Source organism: Mustela lutreola, chromosome 7 (assembly GCF_030435805.1).
Source record: "Mustela lutreola isolate mMusLut2 chromosome 7, mMusLut2.pri, whole genome shotgun sequence".
Taxonomy (NCBI): domain Eukaryota; kingdom Metazoa; phylum Chordata; class Mammalia; order Carnivora; family Mustelidae; genus Mustela; species Mustela lutreola.
In genome coordinates, this window is record NC_081296.1 from 100,207,183 (window position 1) to 100,231,284 (window position 24,102).

At 38.3% G+C, this 24,102-nt stretch overlaps 2 protein-coding genes across 7 annotated transcripts in view; one reads left to right on the plus strand and one right to left on the minus strand.

Annotated features, from left to right (window-relative positions):
* KLHL28 (kelch like family member 28) overlaps window positions 1-14,099 on the minus strand; it is a 41,462-nt gene extending 27,363 nt beyond the window's left edge. The window contains exon 1 of one of the 3 annotated variants that reach the window (XM_059182000.1): window positions 13,961-14,099. Coding sequence is in view for 1 of the 3 variants with exons in the window: in XM_059181999.1 (XP_059037982.1) it covers window positions 12,157-12,159 (3 nt within the window). In the remaining 2 variants the exon portion in view is untranslated. Of the gene's footprint in view, window positions 1-12,156; window positions 12,241-13,882 lie in introns of those variants that run through there. The other 2 variants (XM_059182001.1, XM_059181999.1) reach the window with 2 other exon arrangements.
* Window positions 14,100-14,332: 233 nt separating this feature from the next.
* The window catches only part of TOGARAM1 (TOG array regulator of axonemal microtubules 1), an 80,565-nt gene continuing 70,795 nt past the window's right edge, over window positions 14,333-24,102 (plus strand). Inside the window, exon 1 of one of the 4 annotated variants that reach the window (XM_059181998.1) lies at window positions 14,333-16,571. In XM_059181998.1, the coding sequence (XP_059037981.1) occupies window positions 14,532-16,571 (2,040 nt within the window). In that variant the 5' untranslated portion in view covers window positions 14,333-14,531. The remainder of the gene's footprint in view (window positions 16,572-24,102) is intronic. The other 3 variants (XM_059181996.1, XM_059181995.1, XM_059181994.1) reach the window with 3 other exon arrangements.

A 24,102-nucleotide genomic window follows, 5' to 3' on the forward strand; every position in this document is an offset into this window, starting at 1 on the left:
ACCCTGAGATCAGGACCCGAGCCGAAGGCAGAGGCTTAACCCACTGAGGCACCCAGGTGCCCCTAGGAATGTAAGGGCTTTAAATGATACACTGGACCAGATAGGCTTCACAGATCTATTCAGAACCTTCTATCCCAAAGCAAGAGAATACATATTCTTCTTGAGTGCACATGGAACATTCCCCAGAATAGATCACATTCTGGGTCACAAATCAGGTCTCAACCAGTACTAAAAGACTGGGATCATTTCCTGCATGTTTTCAGACCATAGTGCTTTGAAGGTAGAACTCAATCACAAGAACAAAATTGGAAAGAACTCAAATACATGGAGGATAAAAAGCATCCTATTAAAAAATGAATGGGTCAACTAGGAAGTTGAAGAAGAATTTTAAAAATTCACGGAAACAAATGAAAATGAAAACACAATTGTTCAAAATCCTTGAGATGCAGCAAAAGTGGTCCTAAAAGGAGAGCATATAGCACTACAAACCTTTCTCAAGAAATAAGAAAGGTCTCAAATATACAACCTAATCCTATGCCTAAAGGAACTAGAGAAAGAACAACATAGAAGCATAGAAAACACAACAGGAGAAGAGAAATAATAAAGATTAGAGCAGTTGTCAATGAAATAGAAACCAAAGAACAATAAAACAGATCAGCATAACTGGGAGCTGGTTCTTCGAAAAAATTAGTAAGACTGATAAACCTTTGGGCAGACTTATCAAAAAGAAAAGAGGAAGGACCCAAATAAATAAAATCATGAATGAAAGAGGAGAAATCAAAACCAACACCAAAGAAATATAAACAATTATAAGAACATATTATGAGCAACTATATGCCAACAAATTAGGCAGTCTGGAGGAAATGGATGCATTCCTAGAGACATATAAACCACCAAAAGTGAACCAGGAAGAAACAGAAAACCTAAACAGATCATAACCAGCAAGGAAATCGAAGCAGTAATCAAAAATCTCCCAACAGGGGTGCCTGGGTGGCTCAGTTGTTAAGCGTCTGCCTTTGGCTCAGGTCATGATCCCAGGGTCCTGGGATTGAGCCCCACATCAGGCTCCCTGCTCAGTAGGAAGCCTGCTTCTCCCTCTTCCACTCACCCCCTGCTTCTGTCCCCCCCCCCCCCCGTCAAATAAATAAATAAATAAATAATCTTTAAAAAAACCCAAAAAACAAAAAACCCTCCCAACAATAGGATCCGAGGGCCAGATGGCTTCCCAAGGGAATTCTACCAAACATTTAAAGAATTAATACCTATTCTTTTGAAGGTATTTCAAAAAATCAAGATAGAGAGAAAACTCCCAAATTCTATGAGGCATTACCTTGATCCCCAAATCAGACAAAGACCCCACCAAAAAGGAGACTCACAGACCAATATCCCTAATGAACATGGATGCAAACATTCTCACCAAAATACCAGCCAATAGGATCTAGCAGTACATTCAAAGGATTATTCACTACGACCAAGCAGGATTTATTACTGGGCTCCAAGGTTGGTTCAACATCTATAAATCAATCAGTGCAATACACTACATAAATAAAAGAAAGGACAAGAATCATATCATCTTCTCAATAGACTCAGAAAAAGCATTTGACAAGGTACAGCATCGCTTCTTGATTAAAACTCCTTATAGTGTAGGGATAGAGTATCTCAATATCATAAAAGTCATCTATGAAAAACCCAGTATCATTCTCAATAGGGAAAAACTGAGAGCTTTTCCCCTAAGGTCAGGACCATGGCAGGCATGTCTACTCTCACCACTGTTCAACACAGTACTTGAAGTCCTAGCCTCAGCAATTAGACAACAACAAAAAAATAAATAAAAGGCATCCAAATAGGCAAGGAAAAAGTCAAACTCTCACTCTTTCCAGATGACATGATACTCTATATGGAAAACTCAAAAGACTCCACCGCAAAATTGTTAGAACTCATACAGGAATTAAGCAAAGTGGCAAGATACAAAATCAATGCACAAAAATCAACTGCATTTCCATACACCAACTACACCAACAAAAAGATAGAAGAAAGAGAAATTAAGGAGTCAATTCCATTTAAAACTGCACCCAAAACTGTAAGATATGTAGGAATAAACCTAGCCAAAGAGGCAATGGAACTGTATTTAGAAAACTAGAGTCCTCATAAAAGAGATAGAGGAGGAGACAATGAAATGGAAAAACATTCATGCTCAAGGATTGGAAGAGCAAATATTGTTTAAATGTCTATGCTATCTAGAGCAATCTATGCATTCAATGCAGTCCCTATCAAAATACCATCAACTTCTTTCACAGAAATGGAACAAAATCTTAAAATTTGTATGGAACCAGAAAAGACCCTGAATAGCCTAAGTAATGTTGAAAAAGAAAACCAAAAGTGGTGGCATCACAATTCTGAACTCCAAGCTCCATTACAAAGCTATAATCATTAAGACAGTATGGTACTGGCACATTAACAGACCCACTGATCAAGAGAACAGAACAGAGAACCCAGAAGTGGACCCTCAACTCTATGGTCAACTAATCTTCGACAAAGCAAGAAAGAATATCTAATGGAAAAAAGACAGTCTCTTCAACAAATGGTGTTGGGAAAAGTAGAAAATTACATGCTGAAACTGGACCATTTTCTTAAACTAGACATAAAAATAGACTCAAAATGGATGAAAGACCTCAATGTGAAATAGGAAACCATCAAAATTCTTGACGAGAAGGCAGCAACCACTTTGACCTCAGCCACTGGAACTTCTTGCTAAAAGAAGAATAAGGGAAACAAAGGCAAAAATGAACCATTAGGACTTCATTAAGATGAAAAGCTTTTGCACAGCAAAGAAAACAGTTGACAAAACCAAAAGGCAGCTGACAGAACAGGAGAAGATATTTGCAAATGAAATATCAGATAAAGGGCTAGTATCCCAAAATCACACTTGTTTGACAAAGAACTTATCAAACTCAACACCAAAGAATAATCTAATCAAGAAATGGGCAGAAAGACATGAACAGACATTTCTTCAAAGACATTCAAATGGACAAGAGACATACGAAAAAGTACTCAACATCACTCAGCATCAGGCAAATACAAACCAAACCACAATGAGATACCACCTAATACCAGTCAGAATGGCTAAAATTAACAAATCAGGAAATGACAGAGATGGTGAGGATGCAGAGAAAGGGGAATCCTCCTACAGTTGGTAGGAATACAAGCTGGTGCAGCCACTTTCGAAAACAGTATGGAGGTTCCTCACAAAGTTGAAAGTAGAGCTATCCTAGGACCCAGCAATCACACTAATGGGTATTTACCCTAAAGATACAAATGTAGTGATCCAAAGAGACATGTGCACCCAAATGTTTATAGCAGCAATGTCCACAACAGCTGAATTATGAAAAGAGCCTAGATATTCCCTAGGAGATGAATGGATAAGGATGTGATACACAGCATGCACGCGCGCGCGCGCACACACACACACACACACACACACATATATACACGGAATATTATGCAGTCATCAAAAAATGAACTCTCACCATTTGCAAGACATGGATGATACTAGAGGGAATTATGCTAAGCAAGATAAATCAATCAGAGAAAGATAATTATCATATGATCTCACTGGTATGTGGAATTTAAGAAACAAGGCAGAGGATCATAGGGGAAGAGAGGAAAAAATCAAACAAGACTAAACCAGAAAGGGAGACAAACCATAAGAGACTTTTTTTTTTTTTAAAGATTTTATTTATTTATTTGACAGACAGAGATCACCACACCAGTAGACAGAGAGGCAGGCAGAGAGAGAGAGAGGAGGAAGCAGGCTCCCTGTGGAGCAGAGAGCCCGATTCGGGGCTTGATCCCAGGACCCTGAGATCATGACCTGAGCTGAAGGCAGAGGCTTTAACCCACTGAGCCACCCAGGTGCCCCCCATAAGAGACTCTTAATCGTAGGAAACAAACTGAGGGTTGCTGGATGGGAGGGGGAGTGAAGGGATGGGGAAACTGGGTGATAGACATTGTGGAGGGTATGTATTGCAGTGAGCACTGGGTATTATATAAATATAGCTGATGAATCACAGACCTTTATCCCTGAAACAAATAACAGATTATATGGTAATTAATTGAATTTAAATAAAATTTTAAGAAAAAGAAATATTGAGAATAAGGTTTAAGTAAAGAGATAATACTTTGAATGCTTAACTGAAACAACTCAAACTAAAATCTGCAAAATGTCAAGGTAAACATAGGGAACTTAAAATGAATTACATTGGAGATTTGTCATAACATTATTCTTAAAATATTTAATTTGCCCCCTTTTATCTCTGAAGAAATCTGACTTAAGAGAAATTCACAAAACTTCAACTTTTTTTTAGAAGTTTTAAAACAATGGTTCTCAAAATATGATCCTTGTACTACCAGCATCTGTATCACCTGTGACCTGCAAGGGATGCAAATCCTTGAGCCCAGCCACAAATCTAAGAAATCAGAAACTACATAGACAGGGAGGGGCAGCAACATGTGTTTTAAGCCCTCCAGGCAATTGATATGCATGCTAATGTTTGAAAACCAGTTCAGGGGCGCCTGGGTGGCTCAGTGGGTTAAGCCGCTGCCTTCAGCTCAGGTCATGATCTCGGGATCCTGGGATCGAGTCCCGCATCGGGCTCTCTGCTCAGCGGGGAGCCTGCTTCCTCCTCTCTCTCTCTGCCTGCCTCTCTGCCTACTTGTGATTTCTCTCTGTCAAATAAATAAATAAAATCTTAAAAAAAAAAAAAAAAAAAAAAAAAAAGAAAACCAGTTCAGATATTGTCAGCACAAGTGTAACTGCTAAAAAATTATCCTACATCATACTACAACTCCCTCAAAATTATGAATTACAACTGTGACTATATTTGGTTCAGCTATTTACCTTTAAATGGCTAAAAGTAACTCAAAGAAGCAATAACTTCTAATTTTTAAAACCTCACCTTTGACAGTTTACATTGACAATTTCATCACAGTAACAACCTTGTGCAGAAGGAAAAGAAAGTATCATGGAAAACAGAAAAGAAAAGTGAGCAAATTACAAATTTTAGAACCAGAGAGATGTGAGTTCAAGTCTATATTTAAGTAATTAATAGCAATATACTTTGGGAAAATTACGTATTCTTGACTTGAATTTTGTCAGTTGTAAAATTTGTTGTGGATTAAATAGAATGTTTGGTTTGAAGAAACATACCAATCGAGAAGAATCAGAATAGAGAAATGTATCACCTAGCATATACAAATTTAGCTTATGATAAAGGCAGTACCTCAAAATCAATGAGGAAAACAGGGGTTTTAAATAAACATATTAGAATAACTAAGTAGCCTTATAAAAAGAGATAAAATTAGATCTCTTCCATAAAACTACACCAGGATAAATTCCTAATGGATCAGTGGTATAAATGTAAAAAAAATAAAAAACAACATGTTTTATTAAAACAACAGGGTGATTTCTTCTGTAACCAAGATTAAAAATAATTTCTTAAACTATGATACAAAACCCAGAAGCATAAGTGAAAAGACAAATCAAGGTGATTACATTATAAAGCTTTGACTATCTACTTATGTTTATCTAGTTAGTGGCCTAACCATGCCATTCTGAATAACTTCAAAACAGTAAGTTGATGGTCGGTTACTACTGGGATATGCCCCCAAACAAAACAAAACCTTATGCTATTTTCAGGAGTCACATTATTGGTGAAAGTTTTATGAATATTCTCAAACTGTTATGTGTGCACTGCAAACTGTTATGTGTGCATTGCATGATTATATGGCATTTCTAATATCATCGTCTGTAGGGTCACTGTGATTTATCATACTCAGTAGGGGAGAAAAGAGAAAGATGTAAAACTAAGACACTGAATATAAACCTTGTACTCTGATTTTGAATAAAAAGTATAAGAGGGATTAAATCTATATACAGAAACAACATTAATTATATGTACTAGTATATATCTTATGTATATAATATAAAAAGTACATATGAAATATACAAATGTAAAAAATATATACATTATTTTAAGGAAAAAGTTAATTGTATTTCCTACTCTGTTTATTGAACAGGGCTAGGAACTATGACCAACCCAGTAACAAGGAGCACTCCTACCACCCAGATGCGGTCCCTAAATATCATTCCCCCTCAAGGGATCAGAACTCCTTGTACAAATGGCTGACTCAAGGCCTGGAAAGAAAATATCAAGATAAATTTGGAATTTTTACTACTAGACAGCAAGAAAGCTATTAGTGACAACAAAGGTTATTTAAAAAAAAAAAAAGGAGCCAAACTGAATAGGCTATCACTAGTCAAAGATGGGACAGAGTGAATGTCAATAACTGCAAATGATTAAGACATATCAGATATGCTTAATTCCATGAGTCCAAGGATGCTTGGATGGCTCAGTTTAAAGCATCTGCTTTCGGCTCAGGTCATGATCCCTGAGTCCTGCCTTGGGCTTATAGCTCACCAAGGAGACTGCATCTTCCTCTGTCTGCCTGTCGTTCCCCTTGCTTGTGCTCGCTCTCTGTCTCTGACAAATAAATAAAATCTATAAATAAATAAATCCATGAGTCCATAATGATAATACAATTATGACAACTTAAATTAAGTCTTAATTCAGTACCAATGAAGGGTGCTAATGAACCAACTTATTATTTGAAACCTAGTAAATAAAGGGAAAGAATCAAACATTTATCATGTCTTTCTAATACTAACTGTACCATTAGGGTACCAAATACATGAGGGGAAGTTTCTTTTCATAAAAGTACTCCAGTTAATAAATAAATAAAGAATGATAAAGTGTCACCATTTCACAATCTTAATGAATAAGTGTAGGTATTGGTCAAAAGTACTGATTATGAAGGACTGCTAATATCACAAAAAAGGAGACAACCAGACATCAGGATCTTTCAAGAGAAGACCATAATATCAGCTATGGATATTCCTGAACTCTCCAGTCCCCCCCACACACCAAAATCAAACATGCAGTCAACAGTCTAGATCCAACTATTAATTTACCACAAATACAGAGAACAGAAAAAGCATGTTAAACTGTAAGAGAAGGATGCAATCAGCAAAAACCTCCTGACTGTGAGAAAGTTTATGGAATAACCCAGATGTTTCCATAAATAAACTGAAAGAAATGAAAAGAAAGAATGAACATACAGATCAAGATAAACTTGAGAGACATAGCAAACAAATACAACTTGTAACTGTAACAGTTACATTTGGAAACTAACTAGATTATTCATTGTATTAACTGATCCCCATTGGGGTGCCTGGGTGGCTCAGTGGGTTAAAAGCCTCTGCCTTCGGCTCAGGTCATGGTCCCAGGGTCCTGGGATCGAGCCCCGCATCCAGCTCTCTGCTCAGCAGTGAGCCTGCTTCTCCCCAAACCACGCCTCTCTCTCTGCCTGCCTCTCCACCTACTTGTGATTTCTGTCAAATAAATAAATAAAATATTAAAAAAAAAAAACAAAAAACTAATCACTGTTGCTGAAAAATGATACTGTAGCTATGTTTTTAAGAGCTTTATCTTTATTTTTTAAGATTTTTTTTTTTTTTTAAATTTACTTGTCAGAGAGAGTGCGTATGCACAAGCAAAGGAGCAGCAGGCAGAGGGAGAAGCAGGCTCCCCGCTGAGCAAGGAGCCCGAAGTGGGACTTGATCCCAGGACCCCAGGATCATGACCTGAGCCAAAGGCAGACACTTAACCACCTAAGCCACCCAGGTGTCCCAAGAATTTTTATCTTTTACATACTAAAATATTTTTAGCTAAAATAATATATCAGGAATTTGCTTAAAATAATATGCAATGAGGGGCACTTGGATGGCTTAGTTGGTTAAGTGTCTAACTCTTGATTTCAGCTCAGGATAGGATCTCAGGGTTGTGAGATTAAGCCCTACGCTGAGCTCCATGCTCAGTGAGGAGTCTGCCTGAAATTCTTTTTCACCCTCCCTCCCTTTCCCTGTACTGCCCCAAGCACACATGCATGTGTACACTAAGTAAATAAATAAAATATTTTTAAAAAATAATATGGATGTAGATAATATCATGAGCTAGCTGCTAACTGTTAAAGCTGGGTGATAGGTACATGAGGGTTTATGATGTTATTTTTGCATGCTTTTGAAATTTTGCACAGGAAAAAAAAAAGAATGTATGTATATGGCACTAAACTTGGCACAAGACCTAGAGATGAAGTGAAGTTGAGAGAGTTTATTTATTTATTTATTTTTAAAAGATTTTTATTTATTATTTGACAGACAGAGATCACAAGTAAGCAGAGAGGCAGGCAGAGAGAGAGAGGAGGAAGCAGACTCCCTGCCGAGCAGAGAACCCAATATGTGGCTTAATCCCAGGACCTTGGGATCATGACTGGAGCTGAAGGCAGAGGCTTTAACCCACTGAGCCACCCAGGTGCCCCCAGAGTTTAAATGAATCAACAAAGATCATACAAGTAGAAAGAGATGTTTCTGGAACTGTAATGTTTTCTTAATCTTAGAACAATGTTCTCTATACATTACCTTCAAAAAATTGCAATGCTGGGGCGCCTGGGTGGCTCAGTGGGTTAAGCCGCTGCCTTCGGCTCAGGTCATGATCTCGGGGTCCTGGGATCGAGTCCCATTTCGGGCTCTCTGCTCAGCAGGGAGCCTGCTTCTCTCTCTATCTGCCTGCCTCTCTGTCTACTTGTGAGCTCTCTGTCAAATAAATAAATCTTTAAAAAAAAAATTTGCAATGCTAAACAGTATAGAGAGACCCTTCAAATATTTACTGAACCAATTTATAATTGTTGCCACTCCTGAGAGAATTGTTTATAAAGACTTGCTTGGAAGACCTTTGTCAAAATGGGCCAATTACTGGGGTGCCTGGGTGGCTCATCGTTAAGTGTCTGCCTTCAGCTCAGGTCATGATCCCGGGGTCCTGGGATCAAGCCCTGCATGGGGCTCCCTGTTTGGCAGGAAGCCTGCTTCTCCCTGTCCCACTCCCGTTGCTTGTGTTCCTTCTCTTTCTGTGTATCTCTCTGTTAAATAAATAAAAAAATCTTTAAAAAAAATTTTTTTTAAATGGGCCAATTACTGTTCTCAGCTTTTTACATGTATTAACTCCTTTCACCCTCAGAATAACACCATGAGATATACACTGCTGTTGTTATTCTTACCTTATAAAGTAACCCAAGGCACAGAGAAATCAGGCCCAGGCAAGATTTAAACCTTGGCACTCTCTCTCCAAAGTTCTCCATGACTATTTTATAAAGCCTCACTTATAAACTCATAATTTCTTAACCTTATTAAAGTTTTAACTCAAGGGGGCTCCTGGGTGGCTCAGTTGGTTAAGCAACTGCCTTCAGTTCAGGTCATGATCCCTGGGTCCTGGGATTGAGTCCCTCATCAGGCTCCCTGCTCAGTGCAAAGCCTGCTTTTCCCTCTTCCACTCTCCCTGCTTGTGCTCTCTCTCTCTGTGTCTCTGTCAAATAAGTAAATAAATATTACATAAATAAATAAATAAAATAAAGTTTTAGCTCAAATAAGAATCTAAAAAAGTCCAGGACAGAAACTTAAAAATAGATAGATCACACACAAACACAAACACATATATATAAAATATATACACATACTATGTAGATCAGATACAAAAGTCCATCAGGGTTTTAAAATGAAATACAGAGGCATCTATGGAATAATCATTCCCTTCTATTATTTATATAATGGCAGCATTCTCGTTATATAAATACACACAATATAAAAAGAATATTACATAAAATCAAACTTTCCATAGTCTACATCAGTTTCATAATTTTGGGTGCTGAAACAATGCTAATGAAGGTCAGCTGTGAGTTTATTAACTACTTAATTGACACCTAAGTAAACAGTGGTGCTGAAATCAGTTGGGAGGCAATTATCTGCTACAATGAGAGAAAATAAATGGTGATGAGAAAGAATTGTTAAAAAAAAAAAAAGCCAAACACACATATACTTCGCTGTAAAAGTATGATTTATATAAAATTAGAATATTTTTTCAGATCAGTTTTTTTTTTTAGATTTTATTTATTTATCTGACAGACAGAGATCATAGGTAGGCAGAGAGGCAGGCAGAGATAGAGGAAGGGAAGCAGGCTCCCTGCTGAGCAGAGATCCCGATGCTGGGCTCGATCCCAGAACTCTGGGATCACCACCCGAGGGGAAGGCAGAGGCTTTAACCCACTGAGCCACCCAGGCGCCCCTGATCAGTTCTTTTCTTAAATTTCTTTCCCACAGTTCAATTCTCCTCACAGCAGAATTCAATTGATGATGGCATATACTACTTTATCAGTGGGCCTAAGAACAAGCTGGCAATTTTCCTGTTCACTGAGATTGACTTTAATTATATCTGGAGAAAAAAAGTAAAATTAGAAGCACACTATAATATGAATCATTATATCATGAAGTCAGAAATAATACAAAAGAAAGTCCTCAAATCCTTTTTTATATCCAGCAAAAGCTATAAGTTACATAATTAATCTGTCCACTGAAAAACTGGTTGCAATGAAAGTGAAATACTGTTAATTTACACAGATTAATATCAGAAATACAACAAAAATTGGATTTTTGTTTAAAGTTGTAATTTTGACTCAGAAATGCACAATGGCTTTGAAACATACACCTAAAAAAAAAAAAAAAAAAAAAGAAAATGGATCTCTGATATACATCAAGAAAACCTGTTTAATTTCACATATATAAAAATAGACTCATCATTTCTTAACCTTATTGAAGTTTTGGCTCAAGTAAGAAACTAAAAAAACTTCAGAACAGAAACCCAAAAAGAAGATTAAATATATGTAAACAATATATCATAAAATATATGAATGATTAATAATGGAAAAATAAAATTTTAGCCTATAGTTTCAAAGCTCTTCCCCACCAAAACTATTCTAAAGCTCTCTCTCTGACCAATTACTTTCCATGGAAACATCCATAACATGTGCCACAGCACAAACCTATGTAATTTCAAAAATTGTTGTAAAATTCAATAAGTCAAAATTCATTAGGTACTTACTACCCTGAATGACACACAGTAAATAATCAATAAACGGTAATCTTATCATAACCTGTTAATAGCATCTTTCCTTTGCATAGCATTTCTTCATAGTAACTCCTTAAACTATACAAAAGCCGCAATAGTTTACAGAATTCACACTGATTTCCAATAGTCCTGGATGTCTGCAAAATTTAACTAAAAACACAGAAAAAACTATGATGGTTCATCCAGCCAATTAATATCTTATCTCTGACTGTAGAAATAAAAGACATTGTTAGGGCAATCGTGTTTATAAGTCCAGCTCAAAAAATTAATGTATAACAAATATTCCTATAATCCATTCATTTAACTAAACTTTTAAAAAAGTATTGATGTTTTAAACTTGTTTTACCCATTTTCAATGTATTTTGTTTTTAAAGATTTTATTTATTTATTTGACAGAGATCGTAAGTAGGCAGAAAGGCAGGCAGAGAGAGAGGGCGAAGCAGGCTCCATGCTGAGCAGAGAGCCCAATGCGGGGCTTGATCCCAGAACCCTGGGATCATGACCTGAGCTGAAGGCAGAGGCTTTAACCCACTGAGCCACACAAGCGCCCCTTTTCAATGTATTCTTAATTACGGCCTTTCAACTTTCAAAGGCATACTATTAAACACATAGTATATTCCACTATTCTGGAATTTGATCTAAAAATTTTTATTTTATCTCTACTTATGGCTAAATATAAAAGGTCAATATACAATTCCTATAATTTGGATCATTGGAATTCAAGAATAAGATTTTTTAAATTTGCTTTGTAGAATATACATTAAATGAATGAGATCTGCCTTCCACAAAATAATCTTAAAAGAAAATTAGTAGGATACACGATGTTGATAAGGTCCCATTTCCTAAATATCCACCATGGGGGCTAATGAATCTAACAAGTCTTCATCAAAGACATTAAATGTAATAGATATAAAATAAATTGCAATCTATAACATAGTGATTTACAGAGCCCTGAGAAAAGGGGTCAAAATAAAGACTCATTTTGCTTTGTTCTAAGAGAAAGGCCACAATAACTGGTTGGCTTAAGTATCCACAATCCTTGAAAAGTATTCTCTATGGAGAGAAGGAGTAATTCTTAAGTTTCTACCATAACTTTGATGATATATCATTCAAGACTCCCGAAGTTCCTTTTCTTTGATTTCATGATTACCACACCACCTCCATTTCCCATGTTCGTCAATACGGCACTGGATTTTTCAACCTGAAAATTCTGATCACTGGAAAGGGTTATCTTCTATTCTAACATAAACTGGCATTCTAATAGGTACATTCTAATGTGTACATCATTCTCATATTTAGTTTAGTTTGAGTGAGGTTACTGATGCCTAAGCATATATGAGTAAATGTATAAATATGAGTTTCTTACACTGGAAATATGAGAACCAGACATTCCTTCTAACTGAGGACTGCTACAATCCTCTCTTGGTTTTCACTCCTCAGCCCTTGCACTATCCCTACATTTTTCTTTTTTTTTAATTTAAAAAAGGGGGGATGTGGTCTACTGAAATAAAGTTAAACCAAATGAGGCAGATTCATTTAAACACCAAATGACTAATTAAAATCAAAATAACAACCTAGAACTGAAACCAAAACATAACGATGTTTACACAAGCCTCATTTACATTTACTCTATTTCCAAAAGACAAAAAAGAAATTTATGATACTCGAAATGTGCTTTCAGACAACGAACAGAAATTATGTTTAAACTTGAATTATGCAGGCGACTGGGTGGCTCGGTCGTGAAGCGTCTGCCTTCGACTCAGGTCATGATCCCAGGGTCCCAGGATAGAGCCCCACATCGGGCTCTCTGCTCGGCAGGAAGCCTGCTTCTCTCTCACCCACTCCCCCTGCTTGTATTCCCTCTCTCGCTGTGTCTCGGTCAAATAAATAAATAAAATCTTTAAAAAAGAAAAATAAACTTGCATTATCCAGCAACATTATTTACAAAGTGGTTTGGCATGTGTAACTCAATTATCCTGACTTCACTTGCATTTAAACTGCATGAGAGACTTCAAAAAATAACTCAGCCTTTTCTCAGTGGGTCATTATAAAGTAACTAATTGTGTTATTCCTTCAAAAAATAGCTCTTCCACACTTCAAAGAATTCAGCCTCACGCCAGACACTCGAGCTCTTCAATTGTGTCCGCTTAAGTTTCAATAACAAGGAGAGAACGCTCGCCAATAATTCACACTTCGCCTAAAACAAAGAAACGTCTATTATTAGCCCTAAATGTACACGGCAGAATTCTCTTAGGTCCCTGATGCCAAGGACTTCAACCGCAAGTGAAACTGTCTTTGCAATCTGTTTCCAGGAGACTGAAAGGCTGCAGAGACGCGCAAGGATTCTGCAGAGATGCTGGGGTGGCAAAGAGAACGGGAGGAAGGAAGGAGTAAGTCTCAGAGTGGGAACTGCATTAGGAGACTTTGAGAACGTCTCAAAAAGACGTGGTAAGATACAGGAAAAATTGATTACGTTTTTAAAAGAGAATTTTAAATGATGAAAGTAAGGAAAGATGAAAGAAAATCATTAAACTTCCACCACCAGAGGGTAAGCGAAGTTGGAAAAGGAAGGGGGGAGGGCGGAGTATAAGGGCCCCAAAGACCAGAATTTGGGGGAAAAAGGGAAAAAAAAAAAAAAAGTACCCGAGCTCTGAGCTTGGCCTTGATCCGAACCTCCAGTCAGTGTACGCGGACGTCAGGAGGGAAGGATCGCACTTACTCAGGGTGCAAAAAGCAACGTATTTACAACGGTAACAAACCCTGCACAAGAAGATGTCGCCTCTCTCCCTGCTAGCTCCCGTGCATTTCTTTACCTCTACGGCAGCAACAGCGTCACTCCTGCAAAACTCTGCCGAAGCCTGCGCCACAGGAGGACAGCAAAAGGAAAATACCTGAGTCCCAGGAATCACGCCAGCAACGACAGGAGGAGGAGTCGAGGACCACTGGAATCGGGGCAGGATCCTCACTTGTCTTCAAACCCCAATCTTTTCGGGTGGGGCGGGGATGTTCCGCTCCGAGCGGAAACGTCACTTCCGCCTAGTGCCTACACCCTTTTTCGCCTTCTCGGCTCTAGAGACGTTCTCTACTTTCGTAACGTTCTCACTTCCTTTTCCAGGAGCCTGCTGCTTATTCGTAACACCTGACGTGGACTACATAACCCAGCATTCATCACGACACGTCAATTTCCGGGTCAAGAGGTCTGCGCTGGGTAGATCACCATGGAAGCCATCGGTTTGGTCACGTGGTGCCCCTGGTTACGCCCGCTGGCTGCTGTGGGGTCTACGGCTCCGGCAGGGGCCATTTTGCCGAAGCCAGCCTCTTAAGGGAGACTTGGCAGCTAACTGAAGCTGTTCCTTTTCTTCCCCTGCAGCTTGGGGCTTGGAGAGGAACTGGAAGACTGGGCTCCATCGAGCCCTTCAGAGACGATGGTTTTCTCTCGCCTCTGCCACCTGACGACCCTCCATGGCGGCTTTGCCCTCTGCGCTGCTCCTGCTGCCGCAACTTCCAGCCCTCTGTGCCTATCGCCTCCAGAGCTGCAGTCCTTCCGCCCCACAGACTGATGATAATCGAGGTGGAGGCACCATGAGAGGCGAGAAAAACTACTGCCGTGGAGCCGCCGGAGACCACGGTTCCTGCCCGCCGACACCTTCGCCTCTGGCCTCGACCCTCTTGATGCCCGCGGAGGCAATCACAAGTAGTTGGTCTGGGTCTGGAGGTGGTTTGTCGGGGGGTGATGAAGACGAGACTCGGCTTCTTCAACTCCTCCGGACCGCGCCAGATCCTTCCGAGGCCTTCCAGGCTTTGCAGGCTGCTTTGCCACGGCGAGGCGGTCGACTCGGCTTCCCCCGACGGAAGGAAGCATTGTATCGGGCCCTGGGCCGAGTGCTTGTGGAAGGAGGTAGTGATGAGAAGCGACTCTGCTTGCAACTCCTCTCGGACGTTATCCGGGGTCAAGGGGAGGCAGGCCAGCTGGAAGAGGCCTTTAGCTTAGCACTTCTGCCTCAGCTCGTTGTCTCCTTACGAGAAGAGAATCCAGCCCTACGGAAAGATGCACTACAGATCCTACATATATGTCTGAAACGTAGTTCTGGACAGGTGCTGAGAACACTTATACAGCAAGGACTGGAAAGCACGGATGCCCGGCTTCGAGCTGCCACAGCACTGCTGTTCCCTATCTTGCTTACTCCTGAGGATTTGTTGTTCAACCTAGATCTCACTGAGGTAATAATATCCCTCGCCAGAAAGCTTGGCGATCAGGAGATAGAAGAAGAATCTGAGACTGCTTTCTCTGCACTTCAGCAGATTGGGGAACGACTTGGCCAAGAGAGATTTCAGTCTTATATCTCTCGCCTGCCCTCTGCCCTGAGGAGACACTACAATCGTCGTCTGGAGGCCCAATTTGGAAGTCGGGTTCCTTATTATTTGGAACTTGACGCCTCTGGATTTGCTGAAGATCCTCTCCCCTGTACAGTGACCCTTTCTAACTGCAATCTTAAATTTGGGATTATTCCTCAAGAGCTGCATTCAAGATTGTTAGATCAGGAAGACTATAAAAACCGGACTCAGGCCATCGAGGAATTAAAACAGGTGATAGGAAGATTTAATCCTAGTTCTACCCCTCATTCCAGTCTTGTCGGTTTCATTAGCTTGCTGTATAATTTGTTAGATGATTCTAACTTCAAAGTGGTTCATGGCACACTTCAGGTCCTGCATTTACTGGTTATTCGCCTAGGACAGCAGGTACAGCAGTTCTTGGGGCAAGTTATAGCAGCTTCTGTCAAAGTGCTGGCAGACAACAAGTTGGTAATCAAACAAGAATACATGAAGATCTTCCTCAAGCTGATGAAGGAAGTAGGTCCTCAACAGGTGCTTTGTTTACTCCTGGAACATCTCAAACATAAACATTCCAGAGTGAGGGAGGAGGTAGTGAACATTTGTATCTGCTCCCTCCTGACCTATCCCAGCGAGGATTTTGACTTACCCAAACTGTCTTTTAATCTTGCCCCAGCTCTTGTAGATAGCAAACGCAGAGTGCGTCAAGCAGCTCTTGAAGCCTTTGCTGTGTTGGCATCGTCAATGGGCTCAGGTAAAACTAGCATCCTTTTCAAAGCTGTGGATACTGTTGAACTTCAAGATAATGGAGATGGAGTGATGAATGCTGTGCAGGCCAGATTGGCTAGAAAAACCCTCCCAAGGTTAACAGAACAGGGATTTGTGGAATATGCAATGCTTATGCCATCATCTGCCCAGGGTAGGTCAAGCCATCTGGCACATGGAGCAGATACAGACTGGCTTTTGGCTGGTAACAGAACTCAGAGTGCACACTGTCACTGTGGAGACCACACAAGGGACAGCATGCAAATTTATGGATCTTACAGCCCAACTGTCTGTACCCGAAGGGTATTAAGTGCAGGAAAAGGAAAAAATAAATTACCATGGGAAAATGAACAGCCTGGAGTCTCGGGAGAAAACCAGACCTCCAGTTCCAAGGACATAGAACAGGTATGCATTTTTGCTAATTGCCTTGAATTGAAACTAGAAAGAATTTAAAATGAACATAGGCCTGTAATGACTTAAGGGTGAGACTGCCTTAGGATTGTTATGCTTTGTTTTTAATTTGGTTTGAATGGTGATGTGGATATCTACTGTATCTATTATATAGATACAGATCAGGTAGGAACATTTAATAGGCTTACAGCTTGATGGATTTCATTGAATTTGAGGCACAATATGATAGTGACAATACTTGGATTTCAGTTTTGGTCTGTCCATTTGGGATATCGATTATTTCATCCATAAATAAACCTGAATATTTAGTACATGTCAGATGAAGAGCTAAGTTCTGTTAATGAAGATGAGACTGGTTCCATGAAGTTTAGGGAAAAGGTCAGACCTGTAAATGGACAGTATCAAGTTTGTTAAGGGCTGAGGTAGAAATATAAAGAGTCTACACGAATATAAAAAGAGAAAAAATAATGTCACTAGAAAAGTTTAAAAAGTCTTCCAAGAAGATGTGACATCTGAACTGATTTTCTCCCAAATTTTTTTATTTTGAAAATTGCAAATCTATAAATAACTTAAAAGAATTGTATGATGAATATCCATCTACTTTATTTATATTTACCAGATGTCATCTTGCCATGTGTGCTTCACATTTGCTGAACCATTTGAACGCAAGTGCAGATATCTTGATATTTCATTCCTAAATATTTCCATATATATCGTCTAAGAATGGCATTTTCCTTTATCACATTATTAACACACCTCAGAAATCAATAGTAATTCATTAATATCTAATATATAGTCCGTATTTAAATTTCTCCAATTGTCCCTTAAAAAACGTTTTCTAGTATTTGTTTTACTTTAATCATCCAGATTCCAGTCAAGGTTCATGTAATTTGTCTCTTATCTAGAACAATATACCTCCTTGTTTGTTTCTTTCATGACATTGACTTATTTGAAGAATTTGGGGTAGTTTTGTAGAATTTTCTGCATTTCTTAATTTATCTGATTGTTTCTTTATGATTACATTCAAGATAAACACTTTTAGCAAAAATGTTACATAGGAGATGTTGTGAACAGGACATCACATCCGGAGACATATAATATCAGGTTGTCCTGCTACTGGTGAGCTAAATTTTACTACTGGGTTTAGGTAGTGATAACCAGACACTCTATTGTAAAGTTTATCTTCCTCTTTATAATTAGCACACGATCTGCAGGATGATACTTTGAGACCCTATGAATAACCCAACAACCTTTCAGCCACTGTTGCCAACATCCAGTAATGATCCTTACCTATTCCACTTATTATATCAAGGGCTGCAGAGAAACGGTATCTGTTTTTTTATTCTTACATTCTATATTTGTTATCTGGCATTCTTTTTTGTTCTGTATTAAATACACCAGTATTCCTTTTGATGCTAAAATTGGCTCAAAGTTGACCAGTGGCTGACTCTTATGTCCACTGAGGTGACTCTTTAGTCTTTGAACACTTCCTTTACCTAAACATTCAGGATGTCCAGGCTTACCTTGTACCTTTCTTGTGCCAGACCTGAAATCAGCCATTTTTTCAAGAACACTAAAACTGCTTTTGTAGTTAAGAGTAGAATTTAAAAACCAAAGTCTATATATAAATGTACTCATTGCTATTGTTTACCATTGTGGATTGGTCCTGATTTCAGTGGATGAACCAGGGAGTACCTTTTTTTTTTTTCTTTCTTAAATCATACTGATACTTCTAATTGAAATCCAGCACCACAGGGTTTTTCCTCATCTTTCTTTCCTCCATATCTATACCTTTCTTTTCTCACAGTAAAACCCTGGTTTCCAGTGTCAGTCATATTCATATGCTGTATTCTTTTTTTTTTTAAGATTTTTTTTTTTTTTAAGATTTTATTTATCAGAGAGAGAGGGCAGGAGAGAACGAGCACAGGCAGACAGAATGGCAGGCAGAGGCAGAGGGAGAAGCAGGCTCCCTGCTGAGCAAGGAGCCCGATGTGGGACTCGATCCCAGGACGCTGGGATCACGACCGGAGCCGAAGGCAGCTGCTCAACCAACTGAGCCACCCAGGCGTCCCTCATATGCTGTATTCTTTAATTCACAAAAAAATAATTACTACAACAATAACATAACAACTAACTACCTACTAAAGGTCAAGATTTCTTTGCAGGTCTTCTTCTGCTTGGAATTATTCCACAGAATTTTATTTTCAAACTCTTCTTAATTATTTTCTAAGTGATTATGATTTAAATGGTGTGATAAAAGATGAATAGAGTTTTGCTAAGTATGGGTGAATCCTAGTGAATTTCAGAGGGAGAGAGTATCTTTATTCCCTGGGAGGGTCACCTGGGTGGCTGAGTCGGTTAAGCATCTGCCTCAGGTCCAAGAGTCCCACATCAGGTTCCTTGCCCAGGTGGAGGAGGAGGCGGGGGGGGGGGGGGGTTAAGGCAAGGGGGTGCTGGAATGGGTGTGTGTGTCTACTTTTCTCTCTCCTTCTGGCCCTCCCCTTCCATTCATGCTGTTTCTCTCTTTCTCTCTCAAGTAAATAAGTAACATCTTTAAAAAAACAAAAAGGACTACCTTATGGAAAGACTTAGAAAATTAGTAAGAAATGGTGAGTTTCTGCATGGCTGAAACTGTATGGTAGGCGGTAATAGAAGATGATACTAGATACTTACATAATCTAGTTATATGGTTATTCTCCTGTATTGTAAACATTACCTGGCAGTGAATAGTTTTCCATAAGCATGGATCTTAACGCTGCTTATTCTGTGTCAAATCTAAAATGTTAGTGTATTATGATTCTGGTGGTAGCCGAAGTACCAAGAATCTGAAAATAAGTGCATTTTTGAAATTCCAGTCTGGACATATGTTGCTTTTAAAAGATAGAACTTAATCCCAGAAATTAAGTTTTACTTTCTTACTCATAAATGTTTTGTAGAAGAACTACACTGGAATTTATCTTGAGGACAGTGATTAAATATTTAAATGTTTTTACGTATGCTGTTTTTGAAGTGTGTGTGTGTGTGTGTGTGTGTGTATAAAGATTTTATTATTTATTTGAGAGAGAGAGCATGAGCAGGGGGAGGGCAGAGGGAGAGGGAGAGGCAGACTCCCTGCTGAGCAAGTAGCCCAGGACCTTAGGATCACAACTTAAGGCAAAGGCTGGTGCTTAACCTGCTGAGCCACCCAGGCACCCTCTAAGTGTGTGTGTGTGTATACTTTTAAAGATTTTACTAATTTGACAGAGCGAGAGAGACCACACAAGTAGGCAGAGTGGCAGGCAGAGGGAAAGGGAGAAGCAGTCTTCCCATTGAGTAGGGAGCCCGATGTGGGGCTCAATCGCAGGACCCTGGGATTGAGGATCTTGGGATCATGACCTGCGCTGAAGGCAGATGCTTAACAACTGAGCCACCGAGATGCCCCAAGTATGTATATTTTTTAATAAATATTTTTTAGAGCTGTTTTATGTTCGGAGCAAAATTAAAGAGAAAGTACAGAGATTTCCCTTATCCTTTCTGCCCCCCCCCCATGCACAGCCTTCTGTACTGGCACAATAGTACATTTATTGCAGTTGTACATTGACATATCAGTATCACCCAAAGTCCATATTCCATGCCCAGTATTCAGCATTGTAGTATCATACAGAATAGTTCACTGCCCTGGAAATCTGTGCTCTGCCGCTTCATCCCTCCTTCCTTCCCTCTCAGCAACTGCTGATCTTACTGTCTCCATAGTTCATTTTTCCAGAAAGTCATGGCCCCTGGTCTGATTTGTGCTGGCTCTTGCCCAAATTCTGCTTTAACATTTCCAGTCTACTGTTAATTTGTTACTCCTATCTTGTCCACGTATAGCACTGGTTGGTGACATTAAACAGCAAAACTTCCAGAAAAACTCATGACTGTTATATTACATACTCCTGGAGCTCATTTTGAAGATAGACTAGTTTGCATAGAAAGATGATTTTTTGTAGTGTAGTGTTAAGAGATAAGTTTACAAGAGGGAAGCAGGAGCTACATCGGAGACCAAGGAATTTAGCTTGTAATTTTGACAGTTGTTTGAGACTATTTGTTTGGTTTTTGTGGGTTTTTTCCCCCATGATTTACTTGGAATAAGTTGTGGTGTTATTTTTTTTTCTTTTTTCCTTTTTTTAGAGAAGCCAAAGACTGGAGACTTAGAAGATTAGTTAGAATTATACTTAATTGGACTATTTGGTATGAGTTGTTGAGATTTATGAGGATTAGCAGGGCTTCAGGATTAAACTAGAAAGAAAATAATGGATGTAAGGGATATTACAAAACATTTAGTGACCAAGTGTTGGAGGAGAGAGAAGAAAATGGGTAACAGATTTAAATGAGGTGACCAATGCATAATCGATTCATGAAAACACATAGGAAGGCCCTGAACAAGGAAATTAATTTGGGGGGAAATGAAATTCAATAGGAAGAAGATAGAATTTGCCAGTTGAGTTGAAGAATACAATTTGAGAGACAAGAAAGAACTAGAGATAACAGATCTTGGAATTCATGTACTGAGAAGTAATTGCTGAGACTGAGAAGAGATAGACTCTCCAGTAAAGACCATCTAATAAGAGCAAGAACAGCATGCTAACATGGTCTTGAACATATAGTCCCATTTAGGAAATAGCAATAGGAGATAGAACCAAACAAAGCAAAGAGACAGGTGCCTAAGTGTTGGAAGAGAACCGAGAAAAAAGTTTAGAAGTGAAGCAGAAAGTTTCCCTCCCCATCACTTTGCTTACTCTCTAAATAAATAAATAAACAAACAAACAAACAAATAAATAAAATACTTAATATGACCAATTTTTAAGGTCAAAATTATTAAGCTGCACTAATGTATTTGGTGTGAAAATTAATCCTAAAACTTGAGATTTTTCCTGGATGTTCAGTTGTTTCTAATAAGTAGTCTTTGATTTTCTTTTCAAAATATGATTGGAATATCTGAAAGAGAAAAACTCTTGGTTTAAGCATGTCAAAATCATGGATAACCCTGAAAATCATATCTGATGTCATTATAGATATTAGATTGTTTTCCATAAATAGTCATTGATTTTCTTTTTTCTTTTTTTCCTTTTTGAATTTTTTTTAAAGTAATCTCAAGTGTAACACACTCTAGTGACTGAACCAGTCAGGTGCACCTGATTTTCTTTTTTAAATTTTACTAGTGTGTCAAAACAATCTGAAAACCATAGTTTTTTGTTTGTTTTGAGATTTTTTTATTTGATAGGGAGACAGTGAGAGAGGGAACACAAGCAGGGGGGGTGGGAGAGAGAGAAGCAGGCTTCCTGCCAAGCAGGGAGCCTGATGTGGGGCTCGATCCCAGGACCCTGCGATCATTACCCAAGCCAAAGGGAGCTGCTTAACGACTGAGCCACTCAGGTGACCCAAAAACCTTATTTTTAATGGTTCTCAAAATCTTGAACAACCCCAAAGCATATCTGTTCTTTATAGTTGATCTATTTAAAACCTTAAAAATAATTTTAAAATCAATTTTTAGAAATAAACCTTAAAAACATATTAAATAAGACAATATATATTTATATATATTTTTCCATCCTAAAAAAAGCTGTAAGAATGTCCTTGATAAGTGGACAGCATGTATCCATTACTTTGTATTATATTTTTATTTCCCTATAACTTTTTAACTTAGAGCCATGTCTGCTATATATATTAAATACAGCCTTACTCAAAGAAACCAACTTTATTTCCTCATAGATGCAGAAAAAACTGAAAGTCATGTAACCAAAAAATTAGCTTTCATTCTCTCTGCATACATATTTCATATGCTTTTACAGTGATTCAAGTGGCAATAAACATGTATTTAACATCATCCAAAGGTATTTCTATATCCTTTAATCTATTTAATTGATGGTTATTCAATAATGTAAAAGAGATAAGGGTAAATTAGAAATATATTTGGTGAGCACTGATTTGCATATTTTTCTTATTTTTAAGTTCAGGATCTAAAGATTTTTCATTAATTCAATTTTATATTAGTCTAAAATCTTAAGATTAACTAAGAGTTTGAAAATTATAACAAGCTATATATTAATCATTATAGGATTATATGACATAGAATCATATATAGGCATTATAGGAATTTATCCCCTTTCTTTTTTTTTTTTAATGATTTTATTTATTTATTTGACAGACAGAGATCACAAGTAGGCAGAGAGGCAGGCAGAGAGAGAGGAGAAAGCAGGCTCCCTGCTGAGCAGAGAGCCTAATCAGGGGCTCCATCCAAGGACCCTGGGATCATGATCTGAGCTGAAGGCAGAGGCTTTAACCCACTGAGCCACCCAGGCGCCCATACAAAATTTTTTTTAAAGGAGCTATATTAATATACCCAACCTGTGAAGCTAGTGTAGGAAATTAAAGAAATTTGAGTTCCTGGGGCACTCAGACTGGAGTTTTATTTCTTCAAAGTGCTATGTTTAAAAGGATTTTGTATGAACTTTTTCTATATAATTATATACCAGATATTAAAACTTTAAAGTTTAAGAACATTTTTTTCTTGGTTAACCAAGGTCATTAATTAAACTTGCAGCTAGTCTATGTTTTCCCTTGAATGTACAGCTTGTGGCAAGACCATTGTTTGCCTTAAATAAACAGTACCTTCAAATCATAACAAGTAAAGAAATCCTAGAAGTCTTGGGTTTTATTTAATTTAATGCGGTATAAGCACTTACCCTCTTAGAAGATTTTATTATGTCATTTGAAATAGTGTTGTTTCATTTGATTTTATTCTGATTAATACAATCTACAGATAGACATGATATACCAATCTATTTGCTCAAAAATATTTTATATTCATAAAATGGAAAAATTTTACCTTCTGAATAACTTAGAGGATCTAATTATGATAAAGCAGCAAATTTTTAAGGTAGAAGCAGGTGCCAGTCTATTGATGTTGACCAACTAAAGAAACAGAAACACTTAATTACCATTAGATTGATCATTGTTGAGTATGTTGGTTGTAAATATATCTACCACAAATTCATTGAGATTCTTTCCCTGAATAGTTGCAATCCAGTTCTCCTCTACTTGCATGTGTGTAGACTTAATGACTCAATTCTAACAAATAAGGCAGAAATAATGGTGTGTGACTTCAGAAACTAGGTCATAAAAAGGCACTACAGCTTGCATCTTGGTTGTTGTCTTTCTTGGATTGATTGCTCTGGAGGAAACCAGCTGCCAGATCTTGAGAAGCCCTCTGGAGAGACCCAGATAGGGAGGAACTGAGGACTCCTGACAGTAGCCACTGAGTGAAGTTCAGTGATCCTCCACTCTCAGTCAAACCTTCCAGTGACAGCAGCTTTGCCAGTATCTTGATTGCAGCCTCCAAGATACATAAACCATCCAGTTAAGCCACTTGTAAATTTGTGATCCACAGAAAAAGATAATAAATATTCATTGTTTTATGCTACTGTGCTCTGGGATAATGTATTTTATAGCAGTAGATAACTAATTGACTAAGAATTGTGACTCCCAAGGATTTGGAGAGACATTC